This window comes from Arvicanthis niloticus, chromosome 4 (genome assembly GCF_011762505.2).
Source record: "Arvicanthis niloticus isolate mArvNil1 chromosome 4, mArvNil1.pat.X, whole genome shotgun sequence".
NCBI classification, from domain to species: Eukaryota; Metazoa; Chordata; class Mammalia; order Rodentia; family Muridae; genus Arvicanthis; species Arvicanthis niloticus.
The window spans coordinates 39243124-39269146 of NC_047661.1; the positions used below are offsets into that span (position 1 = coordinate 39243124).

The following is a 26023-nucleotide window of genomic DNA, read 5'->3' on the forward strand; positions in this document are numbered from 1 at the left end:
TTAGTATTTTGGTTTTAGTGTTGATTTGACTCTTGGAATACGGATCTTGTATCCTATCTTTTTTATTAATTCATTTAGTAGTTCTAGTACCTTGTTTTGCTTCCTTGAGATTGCGTCTGTAAATGAACTAGCTGAGACCTCTGATCAAATGCCCAATATATGCGTCAGGTGATATAAATATCCTTGCCTTGCTGTGGATCCCAGGAGGAGTATTTAAGTCTGTCTCTACTAAGCAAGGTGTTGGTTGTGCTTCTGCAGCCATCAGTACACTCAGGTCATTCACTATGAGTCTAGTTCAAGAGGTGAGCGTCATGGCCACACACCTTACTGCATCTGGAGAATGCTCACACACAGGTATTGCCTTTCAGTCTGTGCATGTACAGCATCACGTTAAGTAACAGTTTTGAATGTCACACCAGCTCTACAGTTTTGACTAAAAGTTTCCTTGTAGAATTTCTTTCATAGGTTGTTGCATATGATATGTGAATCTATGTATAGATTATGCACAGCTTATATTGGCTACTAATAGGAAGCTTCCTTTCTTAAAATGCCTTTGGTGCTAATGTAAAGGGTAGGAATCTCATAAAATGAGCTGAGAAGCACATATTTCTGGAAGGTTTGAAGTATAAAAATGGTATTTTTATTTCTTAATTATTTAAGACCTTTGTTAAATTTATTGTTTTGCTGTCTTTTTAAAAAATAAATAATGCTTTTAAGGGAGAAAAAATTGTAAAAGTTACACATGCTTAAAGATATGCACATAAGCATTATAAACTCCTATTAACACCTAGCAGTGAGTAAATTAAAGATATGCACACAAGCATTATAAACTCCTATTAGCACCAAGCAGGGAGTGAATTAAAGATATGCATACAAGCGTTATAAACTCTTATTAGCACCGAGCAGGAAGTAACTTAATGCTCCACACTCAGTCAGGAAAACATGCATGAGTATCTACCATAAACCACACAGAGATCCGCTACAATCTTGATCTTGCCTGCATCTGCGGGTGCTAGCTGTCCTCACAGTGAGCACCCGTGCCACTTATCTCACCACAGTCTTACCCTGTGCCCATATGGGTCTGAGTCCCTTTTGTGAAAGAAGTGCTCTGGAGTCACAACTCCGGACTCCAGTAGAGCTTTTACATGATTATCTTGCATTTAGCAATATCCTGCCTAGGCTGTCTTTGAGTAGGCTATTTTTTCTTCAGGTTAAATCCAAATTTCTCAGTTATTGAACAGAAGAAAACTATTTGCAAAAGCGTTTCTCTCCATGCGGTAACTAAACAAATAAGCTGTGTTTTGTAAGTCTTTGTTGAGGGTATGTTTTTCAATGTTGTGTAGCTAACAGGTGCTTTTGAGACATTCGGGGTTCCCTGTATGTGTGTTATGTTGTATTAATGGTTAAAAAATCAATAATGATCAATAATAATTTCTAAGTCTTTTCCCAGATGGGTTTGGGGAGTGTTACAAAGTAGTAGTGCTGGCTTTGACAGTGTAGACAGCCGAGGAAAATCTCTTTGTGCTCTCTACATGCCAACATATGAACTTCTCCACTTAGAACTTGCTTATTCCATTTCCTTGTTGTCTGGAGGAAAGCTCAGAATCTAGGCCTAGACTAAGGCTAGTTAAGACTTACATTTTAAACATTTTTCTCAAATGTTAAAAGCAGCTAAATACATGAGTATCTACAGAAACATTTTAAATATCATTAAAATATAATTCAAACAAGATTATATTTTAATTAGTGTAGTATGAATATGTAAATTTATGCACATGAATCCTAACCCCAATCAACCATGTTGAAAGTGGGACCTTTAGGAGGTACACAGGTCATCAGAGCTGTGGCCTCCTGAACAGATTAATGTGACCACAAGAGGAGGTTTGTTCTAGAACAAGTTCACACCTATCTTGCTCCCTCTCATCCCGTCATTATATTTACCCTTGGATGCATGTGGTAAAAAGACCCTTGCAAGATGCTGGCACCTGGATCTTGGACTTCCCAGCACTGATAACCATGGAACAAAAAGTTTTTAGTTATAAACTAGTAGCCCTCACTGTTCTGTTATGACAACACAAAGCAGATTAAAACAAGTAAATGTGAAATGTATTTCCTTAGTATGTGAAGCTTAACCTTTATTAAATGGAACTGATTTCAACTTCGAATAAACATTTTGTCATCAGTAATATGTACAATTCAAAAATATTGTTAGAAGTACATAGTAATTTTAGAAAGCACAAGACAGTTTTTACTCATTTATTTACAAAAATCATCACTTAATTCATTGCACAAAACAAACAAAAGAATTGTAAGAAAAGGTCTTATTGGGGCTACAGATGAAACAATGCAGAGAAACAACTTCTGTTTTCAAGTTTTCAGAGATTTACAGTTAAAACAAAAAAAATCTGCTCCATGCACATGGTTTCAGAGCTCAGCTTTGAAAATTGTTGGTGTGTGTGTGTGTGTGTGTGTGTGTGTGCGTGTGCGCGTGTGTGTATGTGTGCCTGCATGTCTGTTGGAGAAACAAACTCAAACAAGCCCTTAACAGTTTAAATGTTAACTGACATTCAAACAGTGGCCACATAATTATTAATGAGTTTCACTTGGATCAAGTTCCTCCTCTTAAAATCCTAAAGAATTAAAAGTTTATCCTTTACAATGAAATGAACCAAAATGAAAATTAGATCCTTGTAAGCCCAGGTTATAGTAGCACTAACCATGAACATCCTGCATTTTCACAGTGAACTCATTAATCATATTTAATATTTCTTTCAAAAGGGTGATAAAAGTTTATTTAAAAAAATTAATTCATTTAAAAGGATTATACACATCCCATATTTAAAAAAGTCTCTCTTATATGCTTCCTCTTCAATTCATATTTTATTAACTTAAATTCCAATTATTGCCCAGATATTATAGGCAATTTTACACCCCGTTAACCTTGCTTTGTTATAATAATAAAGATTCTTTGTTAGATTCCTGTAAATGATCTAGTGTATAATTCCAGGCTGTCCTGGGTGTGCTTTAGTTCAGTTAGACATTCATCAGTGCGTTTTTCCTGTTAACTGTAGATGACTCAGACAGACATTCTCCAGCTCTGATTGATGGTATTCATGGGTGTAGCTGTTAAGAAGGATAAATATTTATAACAATTTCCACTTGGAGGTTTTCATTTCCATTCCTACGAGGAAAAAAATAAATAAAGAGCCCAACAGCCAAGTAAAGTGAGGTCTAGGAACAATGTTCTATGTCCATACAAATGAGGCAACACATACATAAAGTGTTGAGTTTGTATGTAGCACACAGTAGGTGCTCACAGTAGAAGACAAACAAATGGATGTGCTTTTACACTAAGAAATGAATGGTGACCAGTATTAACATTATAAATTTGAAAAAAACAGAAAAGATGTCTAAATTGAAGAATGAGCCAAACTATAGATAGGAAGCGGAGAATTCTGAGTATGTGTAAAGCAGCACAAATAGAGCAGCTTCTCATCCTAAGTATCAGAAGCTCTTAGAAGTGTCACATGCGTTCTCTAAAACAATGTCTGCGTATATATGATCATGTTAAATGCTTAGAATAAAAGCATTTTCCAATGGAAAACCTGATATTTGAACTTGGCATAAATAACACGTGTGTACTACATCTGACTGTAGTACTGTGAAAATACTCATGATTAAACAAAACAAACAAACAAACAAGCAAACAAACAAACCAACCACACTGCCAGTGAGCAAGTCCTAGCACTAAGCCATAGTGAGTATGGCCCTAGGGGAAGGGAAAGGCTGGGTAGCAGAGAAAGTGGCTACAGGCTCAGTTAAGAGACAGTGAGTGTGCTCAAGCCTTCTTCCCACATACCTTGAACTGTAGGGGAATCACTACGTGTATAAAATCAGCTCACCCAAACCATCCCACAAGCTCAGTGGTTTCCTTAGTCACTTCTCTACTGTCTTTTCAACACTGGACATTTTAACAGTCTACTCACTCCTCTTCTTAAATACTTCTAATTTCTAACACACACTAGGGCACTATTCCAGGTTCCAGAGATGCAGTGGTCTTTAAGATAGCAAATAAAATCTAAGTTTTAAGGAAAAATTTTAGGGTAGACAGCTGTAACCTGGTAACAAAGATGACTGGAGATTATGTCATGTAGTGGGGTTGTTCATAGGAATGTCTGTGATAGGGTTGGGTCTAAACTGACTCCAGAAGATATAGAGAGGCAAACATGTGGAGATGTGGATGAAGAGAGGGCCTCACGCATTGCAAGCTTGCCTTTGAGTTGCCACTCACTTAAAACCCTTTCAGCTTGCTTTCCAAAGACCTCAAGATCTGTTGAATTTGCAATTAGGAATTACACAGCTCTAGTATAACCAAAAGCAAAAACCACCTCTTATCAAACCCATGTTCCTTCTGCACTGCTCTCCCTGGGTGAGCTACACCTCTATTACATGGCACCCATTTATCAAAGCCACAAGACAGGCTGCACTTGTTTTTATTATATATTTTCTCTTCTCTCTTTCATCATAGTCTTGTTACTCTGATTTCCAAATGATATCTTATAGTGACATCATCCTCAAAAAGATGCCTGAAGCCTCACAGGGCAGTCTGGTTGTATGATGAGCCCTGAATTTCTGCATCACACTGCACCTGGAGTACCACAGGTTCTCTCATGACAGGGCCCTCAGCGGCTGGAATCTGTTGCACTAGATCCCAAGCTGTGGGGCGACTGGAAAGACCTCCTCAGCAGCATACCTTGCCTCTGAGTTTTTGCTCTATGTTCTAACCATAGTCTACAAGTTCTTGTTTGCTTTTTTAAAGATCAAATCTTCTGTATTTTAGACTCACTGTATGGTTGCACATAACTTTGAGCTTCTAATCTTCCTGTAATAATACCTCTCAAGATATATTAGAAGCATGTTCTCCCATACCCAATGTATTTGGTGCTAGAGTTCAAACACTAGATTTCTTAAATGCTACATGAGAAGGGTCTACTGAGCTCCATCTCCAGCCCCAATGCCTAGAGTTTTATGTCTTCAAGTATGGGTGTCTTCTAACTGCGTCCCAGATCACATTTAAGGTGGCATTCCCTTACCACTGGCATGGTTCCTTCAACCTTAAACACATTGTCATGACAAAAGCCATTGTAGAATAAAGGACATAATGAAGCACTGTAGTTTAATTTACAAAAACAGATACACTTCTCATTCATGTTCTCTGTGTGCTTTTAAATGTTCAGTTTTCATGCTTAAATGTATCTTTATAGTTGTCAATAGTAAGATCACCTTCGACTGTATTCATAATACTCCTTTATGCAGCAAAGCTTGTATGGTACAGTAAGCTCTTGATGAGAATTTCTGATTTTTTTAAATGATCAGTATATTCTTTGTTTTCTATTCTTCTCAGTACAAAGCAATATTATACTTCTGGAAAATGAAACTTCTCCAAGCTTTCCATATTTGGTATAAGCAAATTTTCTAGCATTATTATTTTTCTGTCAATAAATATAATCTAATTAAAAGCACAAGAATTTCAGCTCCCTTATCTCTTACAATGTTATTGACAGAAAATCATCTTTTCATTTCTGATGCCTGGCAGAGTCCAGAAGAGGGCATCATTCCCAGTATTGGAGTTACAGACGCTTGTGAGCCATCACGTGGTTGCTGAGAGCTTAATCTGGGTTCTCTGGATGATGAGCTAGTGCTCTTAATCCCTGAGCCATATCTCCTTCCCTATTACCAATTCTTATAATTTCCTTCACTCTTTACCCTTCAGTAAGTATAAAACTTATTTTAAGTTTTGGAACTGTATTTTGATGAAAAGATTTGTTCACTGACATCAAAGGAAGGAATGCACAATGTGATAGGATACTATATAAAGAAAGGTAGTTTCTCAGGATACAGAGCAATAATGGGAGGAAGCGCAGCAATGCTAAAAACTGAGTTTTGATTGCACATATAAACTATTTTTGAAAGATCATTATTTCTTAATGAAAATGGAAGTTTGAATACTATAACCATTACTGCTGTATTAATTTATGTAAACTTGTTCCATGAAATCAAGCATCATACCAAATATGTAAAAATGATTTTCTATAGAATGCACTATATAATATAGAAAATTCAACTCATAATTGCTGCCTGCCTCAGGTTGATAGAAATGAAACATATCTAGCATATGTATATATGACATATCTAGCATATATGTATATATATATAGAGAGAGAGATGACATATCTAGCATATGTATATATGACATATCTAGCATATGTATATGTGACATATCTAAGCATATGTATAGATGACATATCTAGCATATGTATATATGACATATCTAGCATATGTATAGATGACATATCTAGCAACCTTCGTATGTATACCACCCATAGAGCATGACAAAAATCACAGTAAACAACCGTTCACAAGAGCGATAAATACAACAATGGTTTCAAATAAAATCTCTCTCATAGCATCATTAGCAATGGCAAGAGCCACTCTTAGCTAAGGCTGTTACACCTTCTGTATTGAACATCCCTCATACTTCCAGTCAGGTACCAATTACACAATAGGATCAGATGAAGTCACTTCATGTCATCTGATGAGAGTCTCAAGTGTAAACACTGAGCTTAGCCTGAAAACAGATGGGGTGGCAGATGGGACTGCAGACTGGGTTCACTTGATCTGCCTAAAACAACCTCACTACTCAGTAAGATGTAGCTCAAATCTCACAAAACTAAATCTAATATCATTATTTCATATAAGCTTTGTCTCCAAAACTAAAAAACATCTAAAATTTGTTAATTTAAAGTCCAAGTTCCTACATGTTAGATTATTGAATTCAAAGCTTTTTTCCTAACAAATTTTAGAACAGATGGTATCAGAGAACAATTGCCTGGTGGAATTAAATGCAGACTGTCTAGTTGCCCAGAAAGTGTAAAATTAATTACCTTCCTTCATTGATGAGTTCAATAAATGCAAGGCCTGCATTCTTCTGGATAGAATTCTGCCATTCCTAGAAGAATAAAACAAAGCAAGTGTAAGAAATATGAACATGCAAACACAATAGCAACTACCTAAAGACCATGATGACACTGTTACTAATGCCCAAAACACTTTGTTTCAATAAGATTTTACAACAAGTGTCATTTCAGAAGAAAAAAAAATTAAATTACCCTGATTCACAGTTTAGAAGGTGGCTTTTGGTTGCTAGAAAGCTAAAATTTGCTGAAAAGTAAGACAGTAAGTAAGGTATCTGCTCAGCACCAAGCTTCCTTCCAGGAAAGAACAAATGACCAACAGAGGTCTGAAGCTATGCATAAGGAGGAGGTATTTGTTCAAAGATACAGAATTTTTATTAGAACTGGAAGCAAAATTAGAAATGTGTTTATGCATCTGTGTTTTTATGCACCTATGTGTTTTTATATTTATACCTTTATGTATCTATGCACTTATGCACATACACTTGATGCAACCATGCCTTTATGCATCTATACATTTATGTTGCTAGACATTTAGGAATTGTATGCACTTATGCATCTATGTCTCTACACAATCCATATCTTTACACTGCCTTGGGAATAAATTGCTCTAGTCAGATTCACATTCTAAAGGACTGAAACAGCACAAAGCAGCACAAATACATTCTTTTCAAATGTGCACCACAAAACTTAATAGTAGAAATATTACTCTAATGTATTCTCTCTTTGCTAATTGGAGATTAGCTAAATTTGCTAAATGCCTGAATCTGGCAGCTCCACAGAGAAAAGGCCACAACTATGAACACAAACAGCTCTCAGACAGTGTTTTGGATTAGAAAAGAATGTTGCTTGTTTTGTATTCTTTCCATGATAAGTTTGGAATATAATTTAAAAAGCTAGTTTTGGCTTTGGGTTTATTCAAGTTACTTCCTTAAAAATATATTTGGCCAGTAAGTTTTTTTTATTATTGAAAATTCTATTCCTTTCAGTAGTTCTACAAATATTCTCCCTAGTCTCACTAATACATACACATATATGATCTCTATTAATTACTCACGTCACTCATGTACAAATCATATCACCACATAATTTGTATTTCTTTTTTTGCATATGGAAAATTTATTTATTTTATATAATATTTTGACAATATGAATGTCATGGTGGTATAAAGGTATACATTTTATCATAATAAAATGCCATTTAAGTTTTGAATCAAGTTGATATCACCTTATAAGAAAACTCAATGCACATATTTTATGATTGATAGTTATTATTAATAAGGTTCTAACTAATTATTAATTAATTGCAGCATTAAAACAAAACTTTATTTAGCTCATCATATAGAAATCTATACTTTTCTTGATATATGAAATAATGGCTACCCAGAGGTATTCAATTACCCTGACCATGAATTAGGGTCACAAAATAAAAAGAAAAAAAAAGTTGTGGTCTGTCTACAACATGAGCAGAGTAAATCTTTTGAAAACTATATAGATCAATTAACAGTGTCTGTAATCTTCCTTTAGGCCATATTATAATATTATAATGTTTGATACAGAAATAATACTAAAAAGTTGTGTGGAGCCAACAGAAGGCGGCTATCATTCTTGCAGCCATCTTGAGCCATATACCCTGACAAGAGACTTGTTTACAACAGCCTACAACAGCTGAGCATGCTCTGATAACATCTTGTTTTAGATACCCAGGATTTTCCCTTGGGTGTGTGAGACTTAAAGGTGTGATTTAGAGATAAAACCTAAGGGTGTGACTTAAAGGTGTGACTTAAAGGCGTGGCTTAGAAGTGAGACAGATAGAAGGCGAGAGGCAGACAGAAGAAATTAGTAGTAGGCACTTGAGACTAGAGACAGGCAACTTGGATTAGACACCTGTACTTGAGTCTAGGAACTTGGAAGAAGAACTTGGAACTGGGAAAGAGACTAGCAACTTAGAACTAGGAATTAGACACTTGGTACTTGAGACTTGGAGCTGGAAGAACTTGGAACTAGGAACTAGACACTTGGACTAGAGAACAGGACTTGAGACTTGGTACTAGGAACTAGGGACTTGGAGAGAAGAAGAGAGACTGAAGAATAAACGGGATTGAATGACACTCTGTCTGGTCTCCATTCTTTGCATCCATCCTCACTCTCTCTCTTGCTGAACCCTGACCCATGGACTGAAGCAGCTTGGGGCAGTACGAGCAGGAACAAAGCTTTTGGCAGTGCGGGTTCCAACACTGATAGAACAGTCTGTGACATTTTGGCCCCCAAGCGTGGGGCAGAGTGGTTCTCAACAAAAAGTCAGAGCTAAGGTAAGGATGCTGATGTTTAAATATAAGCAAGCCAATGGAATAATAGAAGTATAAGACTTTAAGAACTATGTATCTTACACAAGTGTTTTACAAACATCACACACACACACACACACACACACACACACACACACACACACACGAACTTTAAACAGAATGTTAAGATCAGGATGTGGCCAGCTCTACACTATCTATATTATGTGACAGAGATGCTTTCTCAGGCTGGATTTCACCTCAAGGGACTCCTGCACACCATCAACTCATTTTGAGTAGAAGAATGGCCTGAGTGCATCTTGCTGGGTGCATGAACACCCCACATCACACCTCTATCTTTGTGGGAAACATTTAATTTCAAGTTGAAATGCTTGTAGAGGACCACCAAGTATTCAGAACAGCTTCATCAGCCTTTTTAACTCTTCTTCATGAATGCATGAAATTTCCTTGAGATTAGGAACTTTCTCTGGAACTGGATCTTGTGTGCAGACCGTTTGAAATGGAATACTTTGAAGACAAATACTTTCCAGAAGGATGGAAATGAGATCCCTATGTTCTCTGATGAGATGACCGCTAGACAGCTCAGGCTGAGAACATCATTCTTCCCATCAGTTTTTCCTCATCTATGTCAGCTCAATGCACATACTCATTCCTCCTTCTTTGCATACAATTAAACATGCCAGCTTAATCCTTAGATATTTAATCCATCTTAAACTTTTTAAAAAAAAATCAGAAATAGTAGAAGGAAAACTAGAAGGTTAAGAGTAGGTTTAAAGTATTCTGAAAATTAATTGTATATTTTCTGTATCTGTATCCGATTCTGTATCTGATCTACTTAACATTATTATTCTGTATCTGATCTACTCAACATTAACTACATTACCACCAAAAGTGGTGATAGTCCTTAAAAATCTTCAAAGTAAATGTTCATTGTAACTGATACAATGACACTGAAAAATATGAGCAATAAGTTACTAACACTAATAACAAGAACTGAAGCAAAGAATGCTGTATAAAATTTTTAAAAAAAGTAGAGCCCCATCCATTTTTCTATGATTGTGGATGTATGCTGGTGACCTCTTACTGCCAACTTGACACTAGTGAAAGTGACCTGGAAAGAGCCTCAGCTGGGATGTTCACTCATTCAAACTGGGCTATGGGCATGTTTGTGTGCACTGTCTTGAATGCAGGTAGATATAGGAGAGCCCAGACTGTTGTTGGCAATGCTACCACTAGACAGTGGCCTCGACATAAAGGCAAATCACAAGTCAGAGAAAGCAAGCCAATAAACAGTTTTCTCCCATGGTTCTTGCGTCCACCTTCCTGCTTTAAGTTCTGTCCTGGCTTCCCTAATAATGAACTGTAATCTAGAACTGTGAGAGGAAACAAATCCTTTTCACCTCAAGATGCTTTTGGTCATGATAAACAAATTAATGAGTATCTGCATATATGTACAAAGTATCTTAAGCATTTTTTCATTTTTGCCTTTTCATGGCTTACTTTCATGAACATTGTACCAAAATCTTACAGGAAAGAATAATGTAAAAATTCCCCTCCCCCAAATGATAATTAACTTAGAAAGATTGCTAATATAAAGTATAATCATGGAAAAACAAGTAGGCAACATAAAATTATAGCATAACCTAATCATTTAAAAATAAACATGATATCGGCTAAAATTTTAGATTATCACTGTTAAAATAAAGCATATAATTATGAAAAATTTCACCAATATATGTGTAATTCATTTGTACTTATGATAAAAAAGTCCGTATTTTTAAATAATGTTTTAAAGCAATGATCTTCTCACCTATTAGTATACATGCTGTCATCACTTGGCATCTATGGCAGACTGTCCTAGAATCCCACAGGAATACCAATATTCAGCAGTGCTTAAGTCCCTCATATAAAATATTGTAGTGTCTGCATATAACATGCACACATTCCTGGGTACATGGTAAATATCAGTAGGTTCATAGTAGTTAGTATACAGTGATATAAATGCTATATAGATATTGTCATACTGTATTTCTTACAGAATAACAACACAAAATTTGAACATGTTCAACATAAGGGCACATGCTTATTAAAGAAAAAATGTATCAAGAGGACATTACAATTCTAGACATCTACTCATAAGCCAAAAGGACATCCAATATCATTGACCCTAATAGAGTGATAACGGGGACTTCAATACCTGAATCTTACTCATTGACAGGGCATCCAGACAAAAATGAAAGAAACTCTGGAGTTAAATAATAATATAAATCAAATAGACCTAAAAGGTATCTACAGAACTTTCCACCAAACACTGAAGAATGTTTCTGTTGTTATTATTTTAGTTTGTTTCTTTTTCTCAGAAGTCTACGGAACTTTCTACAAAATTGATTCCATAGTAGGATACAAAGCAAGTTTCAACAAAAAACAAGAAAACTGAACTAACATCCTATATCCTATTTGATTACAGTGGGGTAGCGCTTGACATCCACAACAGCAGAAACAGTGGAAAGCATACAAAACCGACTCTGAACCATGTACCACTGCATGGAAATTGGGTTAAGGCAGCAATAAAAAAAGGAACTTAAAGCCTTTTAAAATCTGAATGAAAATGAAAACATAACACATTAAAATATATGAAACACAATAAAAGCAATTCTAAGAGAAAAATATGTAACATTTAAAAAATTATTTGGCACATTCAAATATACAACTTAAGATTTACAGATATAGTTTTGAATTCCTTCAAGTCTTGAAACTAAAGTTTGATATAACAAGAACTTCTACAATTCAAAAGCTGAATATGTAAAGTCTAACTCTTCCAAGTTTGATTTATCATGAGACTATGAAGGCCCTTTTCATAGCACAAGAAGTAACATGAGACAAGGGACAGAACTTCCTGCTGATTGACCTTACTCTGTGGAGAATGGCCGTTTTCCTTTCCTTAACTGTCCCACTGGGGCCTCCTCGTTTTAGGGTGAGCATCCAGATAGTTTTAGATAATTCATCTGAACATAAGAGAGGGGGCTTACAGAAAGTACCAAGCAAAAGTATGTACTGTTAAAAATTAATTAAAAAGATTGTGTAAACTTCATTTGAAAAACACCTACGAACATGTGAAGTACTCACTCTACACAACTCAAAAATATACTGTCTCATTTAAAAAAATAAATTTATTGTTATCGTTATTACTATGATGATGATGATGATGATGATGGATGTTTGATACTGGGGGTGTTCATCAGTATGTTTGTGCCATGGAGTACTTGTGGAAGTTGTTAGATGTCAAAGGACTAACCAAGGTGCTTATTGACATATCAAAGCAGATTCTGGTCACCAGGTTCTCCCAGCGTCCTCTAATCTCTACCAGTTACAGGGTCCTCTTCACTGGTATACCCTGCCCTCTTACCTGAATTCTCCAGTGGCTGGACTGCCATTCCCCAATATGTTCTTCCCCATATAATTCAGCCATTTCAGCTATGCCTTTTTTGTGGCCTTATGGGCCTCTTGCCTTCTTGGCTGATGTTCCTGGAGATCCCTCCCCATGCCCACTCACATGGCCCAGCTCAGACATGTTGACTCTGGATCCTTGCAAATGTCTCTGGCTATGCTCACCCTCATATCCGTGGTGCTCTCACTTTTATCTACAACAAATCTTCTCCTCCAACATACTAAGCCACATTCATGTCCCCCCTTTCTTCTTCTCTTCTCTTCTCTTCTCTTCTCTTCTCTTCTCTTCTCTTCTCTTCTCTTCTCTTCTCTCTCTCTTCTATTTTCCTTTCATTCAGAAGTGAGATGGGAGTTTTAGGGCTTGGTTCTCTCCTTTCACCAGGGGTTATGGGAATAAGTTTATCATGCTTGTGGTCAAGCACTGTTACCCATGGATCCACCTAGCTAACCCTAGTTATTTAACTTTTGATGTATTATTAAAAAAAAAAAAAAGCTGGCCCCCAGCCTGAGAACAGACATAAGAGAAGACAGACAAATAGACCTGCAGACCTGCTTGAATTGCCTCCAAGAACTGTGTTTCCTTCTCTGCTAATACTGCAGTGGAAGCTTACCAGCTTTAGGGTCCACTTCCAAAGAGCATTCTACAACCATTCAGTCTTCAGAGCCACACATATATGTGCTTAATTATATCAATTAAAAATCTCAGGCCATGTGTCTTTTCAATCTGCCTCCTTGCCTTCAAATTCAGATATGATATCTGCAATGCTACAGATAGCCCTAACCTCCTGGGGACTACAGGCATGTCACTAAGGCTTCAGTAATCACCACAACGCTAACAAAAGACAGTGTCAGGGTACCTAGGCACTGAATCACATGTGACAAAACTATACAACAGTCAGGATTTAATGACATTTCTAAAGGCCCAGAGAAAAACACATGGTCCATCCCTGGTCTTCTGAGAGTTATCATCTTATTCCACAGTCTAAGGTCCTTACAGTACTGAGTATATATGAGCGAAGACATTTATCAGGGCTTTGCATGTTAGCCTCAGCATGGCCTCAGAACCTCATCTTGGCTTTATTACATCTAGAAAAAAAATCCTTTTCTTTTGTACCATCTGACTAAACTGTAGCAAATTGGAGAAAACGTTTTTTTAAAATTAAATGTTCAAAGGCCAAATCACTTGAAAGGAACAGGAGTCTCCTCAGTTGTGGCTCCTCTGTGAATGCTGTTTTTTAAAGCCCTGAGTCACACCCTGACCACACCAGTCACCAAATCCTTTTAGTTAAATATATGAAGTACTTAGAAAAGAACAAAGTCATACAAACCACAAAATAATTCATGCTGAGCACATCATACATAGATCCAAGGAGTCATTATTTTAACTTATGTATTTTCAACTTTTAAAGAAGAACAAGGAATGATTTATTAAGCAGGAATTTGCTTAATAAGTGCTTTAGCTCAGAAAGCACTTAAATACTGATAATATGATTTTTCATGAGGTCCCACACTTTATCTCTTGACACACAAAACAAAGAGAAGTGCACGTGCATCTGCTAAACTTTACTGACAGAAACTTAAAGAAATCCTGTGGGTAACACCACTCACTTTTTCTTAAGAGTTCTTCCCATGGAGACTTCCTAAAGAGAAATCTGGAAATAATTAGAAACTATTAAAGTACCTAAAGAAGTTTGCTTGGAAAAAGTCAATCTGCTACTCATCAAAGAATGTAGTACACCAAGGGTAACTTAAGAGACGTAAGTGTTGTAAGAGGGGCAGGGAGCACCTCACAGCACAGCAGATACATACTCTGATACCAGACTTCCTATAACTGAGAAGCCTGTGCAGAACACTGGCCATGTGCTCCTCTGCCAAACACATCAAAAGCTAACTAACACCTTATACAATTACTTACACTTTAAAATGATAAGAATACATTTTGTTAAAAAGATGCTAGTAACTAAATTAATACAAACTAAGTGAAGAGTAAAGAAATAATTCTTAAAGTTTAAGATGTACATGGAAAGAAAAGTATCCAAATATAATAAAAATTGTTCTGTTTCTGGAACAATAAAAAAATTACAACAGAAAATGGTAATACCTTCTGGAAACTAAAAATATGTATTTGAAGAAATGCAAAATTCCACTGGGGATAGACTGGACGCCATGCCCTTTAAGAGTTTAGAGGGTGCCATATGAACTGAATTATCCTTGACAAGTACCTTCAGACACTTGTAATGTGATCTCATGTGAATTTAGAACACATTTTACTATTGGCAAAAGTTATTTTTTTCAGGAGCTCAGATAAGGAGGGAAGAAAATCAAATATTCTTAATAATATGTAGAAGTTAACATGGAACTTCCAACAAGAAATGAAAAGTGTAAAAGAAAAAGCATTTAATGAGCTATAGCAAAGAGAAATATAAGGCACCCAGAATAAAGTTCACTTCCTTTCTCTTTCAATCCTTGTTGCTTATTTTAATCCCAGTTTTCAATGTCCTGTCTAAGTTTGAAGATAAATTTTATGCAAACAAACTACAAAATGGTATGTGCGCTGAAAATTTATTTTGGCAGGAATCAAATCACAGCACGGATACTATTTTATGGTTCTATCTATCTCACTGTGAGGTAAAGGTCATATAGTATACACAGACAGTAAGAATGCATACTCTGAACTACTTCTGTTAGTCTCTCTCTGCTGCTCATCATCTATGGTGGCTGACAGTAAAACAACGCAAAGGAGCTCTGTGGGCGATGTTTTAAAAGATTCATCATGATTGCCTGCCTTGGCAGGAAGACAGTCGGCAGACGGGTGCTAATTCTATGGGGATCAGCTCCAACGGAGGAAATGCATTAAGGCCTACAGAAAAGAACATGCTTTGTAGAGATCTAGGCCCAGCTAGCTCTACAGCACCGTTAACTTTTTTTTCATCAGAGGTTTGTCACTTTTGTGGTCATCCTGCTAAGTGATGAGACTCATGAATTTTAACAGTAGTGAAAAACGTCATATTATTTTAAGAACCTTTTGAAATGTGTCCATCTTTCTTAGTGCTCTCAAAACCAAAGTCTGAAAACATCCTCGGATCAACAAAGATCTGCAATGATGGGCTGATAAGCTTAGCTTCACGCTGAAATAGTTAACTTACCCAACTGCATTTAACAGAATAAAAAGAACTCACCGTTTTTCTTGAAAGTGCTTTGTAGAAAGTAACATTACAGATTAACAGAAAATACGACAGTTATTTTTAATGTGTGAACCTTTCAAGTTACTTATATGAGGCTATTTAACCAATGAACCACTTGAACCATTTAAAATTTTCAGGGTTCAAATACTGAATTATTTTTAAAATTCAATTTGAAAATCAATCTAAGAGGCCTGTTTACCCGGCTGTCCTGCTGACACACAGGAAAGTGTACTACAGAGACAGCTTCCATTTCCCACTCTTCCTTCCAATCAATATCTGAGGCAAAGTTTCATCTCTAGGGCCCCTAATGGCAGGAATTTCTGGAGCCAGCAAATGGGTAATGTTAAACCTACAATTAGAAAAGAGGCCATCTAAGACACCAAGCCCTAATGCAACACTGCTCTGTAGTCTCTGAACTGCAGCAATAGACAGGGCTACAGAAAAGGAGTCGAAACTATGCCTTGTCACAAAAGCTGCTAAATATCTGGATTCTCCTTCACCTAAAATATCCACAGAGCTCCTATCTCCCTTGAACTCAGGACTTTGGCACTGGGTACAATTTTCACAAGCTTTGCAGATGGGCTCCTCCCAGGGCTGGTGCTCTCTGTTTTCCTCTCAACTGTATTCCTGGCTTCCCACGAACATACTCCTGAAGAAAGTAAACTGGAAATCTGAAGGTATGCTTTTGCTGTTTGCTCTAGAATATTAAAGACCACTGAAGTCATGCTCGGCTTATCTGGATTGACTGTGCTGTTTAGGTGGACCTCAGGCTGGTTATGACTTAGTTGTGATCACCGTTGTACTGAGGAGACCCAGGATAAGTCAGTAAGTAAGATTTTGCTGTTTGCTCTGGGATGGTTAAAGACCATTGTCTTATGTGGGTTGGCTGTGGCATTAGGTGGACTCAGGACAGTTATGGACATCAGGAGTGTTCGCCCTTCACTGAGGAGAACAGGGATGAATACAACAGCTACTGATTACAAACATGTATCTTTTTCATTCTAATATTATGGAATATATCATAGTCATATAATAACATGGAGACATGAATTCCCGGTGAAAGCAAAGACTATTAAATTTCTATTTTAGTTATCTAAAAGACTAATACAATACATGGTTCTTCTCCTTCAAGCTTTGGATAGATCATTATTTTGTTTAATTAAAAAAATTCAACAATTTATCTTTAATTCTTGTTAATAAAAATAATCACCACTCAGTATACTTTTAGATTTATAAATATATACCATTTCTACATAAAAATGGGAAAGCAGCCCATCAAAGATGACTGACCAATGGCTGGATTGCATGTGTTTAGTACTGACATGAAACGGCTTGACTTTCCACCTCTTCTAATCTGACAGAGAAGAAAACAATAGTAACTACTAGTTATGTTCTAAAATTGTAATATGTGCTGAAAAATTGTCAAAGATGGGATGAACAATATCAAAAGACCTTAAGGACACAGAACAAAGGTAGGCACCAACAGAATAAAGCAATGGGAGGTCATGGAGAACAAAGACCAGAGAGCACAGAGGTGAGAGAAGGACAATAAGGCAGTGCAGACATGGGATGGGCATCTAGGCACGAGTGCACCGTAATGCATCACACTATCTCCTGTATCTCCATAGTGAGAGGCAACATTTAATTATAATTACTTTTATACACATTAAGAAGCCTCAATCAGTTTAATTTGACCAAAAGAATGACTCTTACCTGCGAGCAAAGCAGCATGACTAACTCTACCACCGATGTGCTGGACTTCATACAAACAAGGCCTGCGGAGGGAAAGGTCAAAGCAAAGAGTTACCACAGGACAGGCAAGTACCTGATTTTAAATTATAAAAGACTTTTAGGAGACTTCAGAAATTAAATTCATCCATACACCTTTTACATTATTTAAAATATTCAGACATTTCAAATGATATGATAATTTCTAAAATATTGATTTTATGTTTCAGTTATTAGGTCAAGGTATTTTAAAAATTTTATGTAATGTAAGGGATGACTATTGAAATCGGGCTAGTCAGAGCTGCGTTAACCAAAGGTATTGCTGTAAGACTGTTTCCTGGAGTAGAGTACAAGGATAAAAAACCTGCTGGTATTTTCTAAGTGGAAGATCAAAATTAAACAATGTATGCATAGCTCATCTACCACAGCTCACTAAAGGGTCCAAACTCACAGATCAGGTACAACAAGGATTGAAAATAATGCATACAATAGGTATGCAGTCACATAGATCACCGACTTTATGTCTGCAAGGGACTGTGTTAAGTTCCCTACATCATCTCTCATGCAGGTCTCATCAGTTCTAATGCCATGCCTACTCTACAGAAAAAAAACATCCTGGAAGCAGCAGCCAGTGGTGGTGCAGGTCTTCAATCCCAGTACTTGGGAGGTAGAGGCAGGCAAATTTCTGAGTTTGAGGCCAGACTTGTTTATAATGCTAGTACCAGGCTGGCCGGGGCTGCATAGAGAAGAACTCTGTTTTGAAATACCAAAAAAAGAAAGAAGAAAAAAAAAATCTATAAACACTTGGACATTAATTATTCAATTCTTCTAAATAAAGGATGACTTGCAAAGCAGTATATATAAGAAAACAAATCATAATACCTAGTTCTAAAAGTACCAAAATAAGGAGATGTAAATTAGATTTAATAATAATAATCTCTGTATGAGAATATTAATTTTATTATGAGTATGTACATGATGTGTGTTGGGGGGCACGTCCCATGAAGGCTGGATGCTGAGTGTGGGGGAATTCAAGGATGGGGAGGTGGGAGTGGGGGAGTGGGTGGGCGCACATCTTCATAAAAGCAGGAGGAAGGGGGATGGGGTAGGGGGTTCCTGAGCATGGGGGAAATGGGGTAAGGGAATAACATCTGAAATGTAAATAAAATATCTAATTAAAAAAAAAGACAGCTGTGTGGGTTCTAGTGCTGGAACTCAGGTCTCTGGTGGGGCATAGGTATTTACTGGTGAGCCCACCTGCTGGCCCAGTAAATCCTCTTATAGAAAGAGATGCTTTGCTCTTACATTTAAATGGTAACAAATGCAATGTTAAAGCAACAATTTTATTTTTTTATTTTTTAAAGTTGATTTCAGTCTCAAGTGCCTGTAGACAAGAGCATGTGCAATTACTACAACTACAGGATGGATAAATCTCCTGCTGTGCCCGTTTTGCTGAAGAGTTTATCCATGTCATACATACAGGCATAACAAGCTTTAAAAAGTCACTAGTACTTCATCTTTTCAGACCCCATTCAGATAGCTAATGAAATAAGAGACCGATGTGAAAAGCTTGTTTAAAAGATGTGTGGTGTAACTGGTCAGAAACCCTCGCACTCAGGAGCTACAGAGTTAAAAAGACTGAAGGACCATGTTTCACTTGTTGGCTGATCAAGTACTTGAATTCTGACAAAGAAAATCTTAAGGAAAGTCCACAGGATCATAATTAAGATGTGGGTATATTAACATAGACAATAGTAATTGGCAGTAAGAATTATCCGTCTTTATTGTGTGTTGATTTTGAATACATAATACTTTAAAGTAAAATCTTAGAAAAATAGAATTATTACTATTTTTAAGCAAACTCTTATGTAGTAGTTTATAACTCCTAGCAATATTATGATTGTATCAGAAGAAAAATAGAAAAGCTTACACCAGCAATGTATTTTCACAGATTGTGCACAAGCTGACAGGATAGCAAGTTTGTAAACACATCCTTTCTCGTGTGTGTAAGAAGATGAACTCAGGTCTAGAGAGCCTCACTCTACTAGTGAGTTTTCTCTATTTAATTTTGGTCAGAGCCATCTGTTCTCAAAGGACAAGCCAGGAAGTAAAAGCAGACCTAATATCGATAATGAGAACATAAGCTACAGAAATTCTGGAAACTTACCAGAATTATGGTTTCTTGTAAACTATTCCTAAGGGCTAGAAGGAGTACAAACAAGACAAATAGGTACTATGCAGTAGTGCACTTGATAATGAAATGCACACACAGGCAATATTTACCCAAATAAAATCACCATATTTGAAAATTTAAGAAGCATTATACTTCATATGTGGAACTTTAATCAGAAGCTCATGAAAGTACAATGAATCTGGCGATGCTATGAATTGTTTAGACAACGGCAAGTCAAGTATCACATTGAGTTCATCTGTAAGTGAATCAATGCATCTGCTAGCAACTCTAAGGAAGGCCGTGATGGCTAAATGTGACTAATTGACTTGGTCAGCATGCTTTGGTCAGATGTGGGATCAGATGTGGGATGGGGGGAGAATATATTATGCAACAAGGATAAATGTGATCAAGGAGCCAAGTGCAATGTCTCAATAGACCTTTGTAACTTGGGGATGGATGACTGGAGTGTGGGGGGATGCTGGAAAGCACAACTGGAACTCTTAAGTTAAAGTTCAGAGAAAGGCTGGAGAAAGAAAATTATAAATGGTTCGGGAGGTTAAGATGAAGAGTTTTGAGCAGGTTATAAAGTAGGAGTAATGGTTCTAAAGGCTGATGATGGCATTCTGACTGAACGATGACAAACTGCACTTTATCAACTGAAAAGTAGCCTTCACTGGAAGTGTACATGTAATGCAGAGGCAGGTGGTCCTCTGTGAATTTAAGCAAGTTCCAGACAAGCTAATGCCACATGGTGAGTCTCTTTTGGAAGGTAGTTACAAAAGTACAGGCCACTCAACAGAATGTTGTTACCAACGGTATTTATTCACCAGAATAAATATTCTGCACATAAATACTAACTCAACACTGCAAGACACTGGTTTTGCAACATAAAGCAAAGAGCTAGATCGAGATAATTCGGATTTTGTGGCATGAGAGGAAGCAGGTTGGCAAATAAAAGATGCTCTACCAGAAGACTGCTGAGTCTCTGAGTATACTGTAAACTACATTGCTTAAGGTAGCCAAGGCATACATGTATGCATATTAATTTTAGATGGTCTAGATCCAGACAGCTAGCAAAACAGATATAGGAAGAAAGCACTTACCCCAATTTAGCTGATACTAAATGAGTACACATTTACTGGGAACTTTGAGAATTCTACTTTGAGAATATATTTCCTCTTGCTAAAACGAAACCAACTAAAACAATAAAATAAAAATGCTATACTAATGGATAGACAAGATTATAACATACCCAAATGAATACAAAGTTAGAAACTTGGTCTTTGTAAACAAAGCTATCTTTGTTTAATACAAGCACTACCTAATACTACAGTTAAATTTCTTTTCAAGACCAGCTAGTCTCCAGGGTGAGTCTGAGGGTCTGACTAATCTGTTGAACTTGAAGATCAACTTGAAAGAACCCTTTAGCTTTCATATACTGCACAACAGTCCAGTCTCTAAGGCTGTTCCTCTCGGTAGGAAGTGATAGGTAATAGTCAATATACCTCAAGCAAACAGATTCTTCTTGGAAACAACATTACATTCTCTTTCATGAAGGGCTTATTCTGAAACAGGAGTTTTGGACAGAAATCTATGACAAAGAATCTCAACAAGTATTTAGAAATACTTTAATTAAATTAATTAGTTGACAAGCAAACAAACAAAAAAACTTAGTAATATGGGGAGAACTAAGAAAACTGAAGTAGACAACACATACTGAGCATTTTGTGCAATATCCTGGAGGGTTTAATAAGAGTGAGGAGTGCAGTGGAGGCGCTGTTAGCAGGTAACTGAAATGTGATCCAGAGGATCATGGAGGGGGTACAGGCCAGCAAGGTTAGCCGCCTTGTGTGGGAATGTCTACAGGGGTGGCAGTGGTCTGGTTGGTGCTGACCCTATGTTGGCCAAAGAGGGGTAAAACAAATGTCTGAGATATGAAAAAAAAAAAACAGACAGACAGACTGACAGACAAACAAACAAACACACAAACCACCACCAATAACATCAAACCAGAACAATGGAACTGGGGTGTAATACTGTGAACAGTAGTTTTCAGCCTTTCTAATGCTGTGACCCTTTATTACAATTCCTCATGTTGTGCTGATCCCAAACCATAAAATTAATTCGTTGCTACTTCATAGTGTAATTTTGCTACTGTTATGAATAGTAATGGAGACATCTGCTATGCATATCTGCTATGCATATCTGCTATGCATATCTGGTATGGTACCCCACGGGGTTGTGACCCATAAATTGAGAACCACTGGTATAGACTGTGAAGGATAAAAGAAAGTGCCCATGGTGCTTCTTGAGCCTTAGTTTCTCATTCTGGAAGATAGGAACACCACCAGAGAGTGGCTTTAGGATGCCGCAAAGTCTCTACAACTCTCTGGCACAATAAACATTTCCTGCATTTTCCTATACCTTTTTACTTTTGTATTGAAAGATGGCGTTTATTGCTTCTTCTAACACTGTCAGGGTCCTCTCCATAAAAGTTACTTTTAAGACTACCAGATAGTTTCAAAACCATCAGAGTAAGTAACTGGTGTGTATTCCCAAATTTAATACCATGAAAACAAGACTCTAAGAACAGTTTTACAGAACTACTGGAAATACCAATGATGGATTAGAGTTCCATTATAAGAGTGAATAAAGCCAGAATAATGAGCATGTGTAGAGGAGTATGAGAGCTAATACTTCACTAGACATCTCAAGCTCTTCCTGTTCTTTTTTCTAACAGTTTGATGGCATCAACTGTAATATAACTTAAAGAAACTACAATCTTAAATACATTTAAAACATTAAACTTGATTTATTCAACTTGTTTTATATTAAAATAATAAATTTTATCTGAAAACAAAGCCCATCCAAATACTGCAGAAACAATGAGGGCTGATTTGTACAGTGTGCTAACAACTCAGTTGTTACAAAATGGCAGCTATTAGAATATCACTGTTCAGTCTCCTTCTCTCTAGAGGCCTAGGTAGTAAATGTCTTACACTGAGTGTCTGCTACAGCCACTCATTACTGTCTCTGTGCCACTACACTGCAAAAGTAGTCTCAGAAGCACGATAGCTCTATGCTAACGGGATGCCTACCAAATATGCTCACACAAATTTAATTATAGGTTTTTTTTAAACTTTAGAGGAAATAATTTGGTGTACACCAAATAAAAATTTTTTATTTAGCAAAAAGGAAAGGGAGGGCATAGGACAGGGGTTTTCTAGGGAGGGGAAATGGGGAAAGTGGATGGCATCTTAAATGTAAATAAAACAAAATAAGAAAAAAATTTTGGTAAATAAATTTTTTTTGTTTACCCAATAAAATTTTTTTATTTGTTTACCAAATAAAAATTCCAAAATCAAAAGAAAAATTGAAAACTTTCTTTTAAGGCTACAGAACACCAATGGTTCAGGCTCTACGATCAAGAACTGGTAAGTGGGAACTTCATGAAACTGCAAAGCTTTTATAAGGCAAAGGACACTTTGCTTAATAGGACAAAACAGCAGACTATAGATTAGGAAAAAGATCTTCACCACCCCTACATATGATAGATAGAGGGCTAATATCCAAAATATATAAGGAACTCAAGAAGTTAGACACCGATAAACCAAATAAGCTCTAGCACTCCTAGGCATATACCCCAATGATGCTCCACCATATACTGGTGAGGATGTGCAGAAAGGGGAACTCTCCTCCATTGCTGGTGGGAAAGCAAACCTGTACAATCACTCTGGAAATCAATCTGGAAGTTTCTGAGAAAGTTGGAAATAGTTCTGTCTGAAGACCCTGCTATAGCACTCCTGGGCATATTCCCAAAAGATGCTCCCTAAAGCTGTTGCCTGTCTATGGAATCTGTTCCCCAACTGAATTGCCTTGTCTGGACTCTGTGGGAGAGATGAGCCTAACCTTGCAGAGACTGTGTGCCAGGGTGGAGGGATACTGGGAGTTGGGGGTACACCCTCTCAGAAACAAGGGAAGGGAGCATGGAAGAGGGTCTCTTTGAAGGGGGACTGGGAAGGGAGTTAGTGATCTAGATGAAAAATGAATAAATAAATAAGTTAATTAATGGAAAAAATAAAAAAGAATTCTAAAAACTGGAGTAGCAGTAAAATTTCACCTGCATCATAATGCTGTTTACAATCCTCATTCCCCTTGGTGTCAATATCCATGCCTCTGCAGGCATGCCACTTGAGTAACTAAAGTTCTCCACCAGTTAGCATACACCTTCCTGAAGAGGCTATGAAATAAACTTAAATGTGACTATTAGCTTTCTTATATGTCTGAGTTATAAAATGTTTCTGGCTTTAAAATTCTGAATAAGGGTTTTCAAATATTTATTTAAAAAAATTTCATGTGAATTGACTTCTTCATGTCCATAGTAATGATGTTCATTTACATGAAATACGTTAAAAAATTCACAAAGAAATAAATATTAGTAAAATAAATTCTGTACATTTCCCGTGGAAATTCTACTAGGTCAAAGGAAGTAAAAGTCCATTTGTAAAGAAGGACAGCTGAGTGAGGATTGTACATTAGAATGCCTGTGTTGGTCAGAAACAAAGGTAGCTGTCAGGTGACATAGCACACACATAATCATTTTGACTGTCTTACTGACATAATCTTAGTAACTTCTTGTCATTCTGTTGATATGTTATAGGAATTATTATGACAATAATTCAGAGGGTGTGTATGTTTGTGTGTGTGCGCGCGCGCGTGTGTTTTGTCTGGCTTGAAGTTTGTAACACTCACAGAAGATTGTTCTATAAAACCAGAGATAAGAAAACTCTGATAACAGGTCTGACATGAATTCCTCCTCGAGAAGCTGACTTCTACTTCAAACACTTGCTGATTTGTGTTATCTCATCAAAAATGTCATAATTAAAAAATATTTTAGTAATTCTTGATACTCAATGCCACTTCTCATGTGTTTTTCACATTCATTGACCTGAGTATCTTAAAAACGGGTGAAATGTCTACATTATTCAGTAGTAATCACGTTGGACGGGCTGTGCTTAAACACATTTTAAGTTAAATTATTTACTTTGGAGTCCTCAACTAAGCAAATGCTAGTGGCCTTGCACTGAGGAAGCACTTTGTAACCTAAGGAAGCCAACACACTCTTTGGCTTGAAAAAGCTAACAGCTCAATTACAGAGAAAAGGCATTCACTTTTATGTCTAAAAATCAATCTACACTGCACTAAAAACAGAATTACTGCTAAACACTATTTTTTAAAAAGCAAAAAATATTTATTTTTGATGTTTCCAAGACTCACTAAACTTTTTTTTTTTTACAACAATAGTGAATGCCTGGAATGTCTTGCCCTTTTCTTGACCTCTTGATTTAGTTAAACTGCAGTGAAGGGAATGAAATAGGGAACTACGAGACATGTTCATTGTCACAAACATCTGGCCTTTCTAGTCTCTCTGGGTTAAACTTGATTATAACCAATTGTTAGCTCTATGCTAGTGCCTGGCAAACATGCTCCTCTTCTCCCTGAGAAACTTCAGAATCTAAAATCCTCACTTCAATGCAAACACTGATAAATATGTCTGATTCAAGTTCAGCACTGTACAAAAACAACTGGGCCAAATAATCATCAAAAAGTATCCATGTAGTTTATCTATGCATATCATCAAGTGAAGTATCAGTAATCAAGGAGAGATACACCCGAATCATAAGATATGACATAAATAGCAACATAAATAGTTTAAACAGAAAAATACAGAAATGTCTTTATTTTAAAATAACATCATATGTTTAAATGATGAATTCTTTTAGGAGTAACATTAATTAATTAATTTAAAACTCAAATAAATATATGCAAGTTCTGAAATTTAAGAACATTTAAAGTTGCTCTAACAGTCATATGAACCCTTAAGGTCTTTATATTTACATTACAAATGCAGGTTCTTTTTCTTGAAAGTACTTACATTAATAAGCCATGATAAATGTAAATGCCAGGTATCACTTTCTTTTCATCAGAAAGCTTTCGTAAACTCGCAGATAAAAGGCTAAGACAATTACTAAAAGGAAACTACTTGATAATTATTGTGATGAAAGCACAAAGGGAAATGCTTTCAAGTGGGACAGCTCAAGGGGAGGTTGATCAGGGCTATTCTCCAGAGTCTCAGCCTTACCCAACAATTACAGGCTTGAATTGTGGAAGCAATCTGAGAAAATAAGACCTTCAACAGCTGCGTGCTCAA

At 36.6% G+C, this 26023-nt stretch overlaps 1 protein-coding gene across 6 annotated transcripts in view; it reads right to left on the minus strand.

Annotated features, from left to right (window-relative positions):
* Nbea (neurobeachin) overlaps nt 1-26023 on the minus strand; it is a 518446-nt gene that overhangs the window by 241142 nt on the left and 251281 nt on the right. For all 6 annotated transcript variants that reach the window (XM_076932409.1, XM_076932408.1, XM_076932407.1 and 3 more), the window contains 2 exons: nt 17625-17686; nt 6945-7009 (listed from right to left, as the gene is read on the minus strand). In XM_076932409.1, the coding sequence (XP_076788524.1) occupies nt 6945-7009; nt 17625-17686 (127 nt within the window). The remainder of the gene's footprint in view (nt 1-6944; nt 7010-17624; nt 17687-26023) is intronic.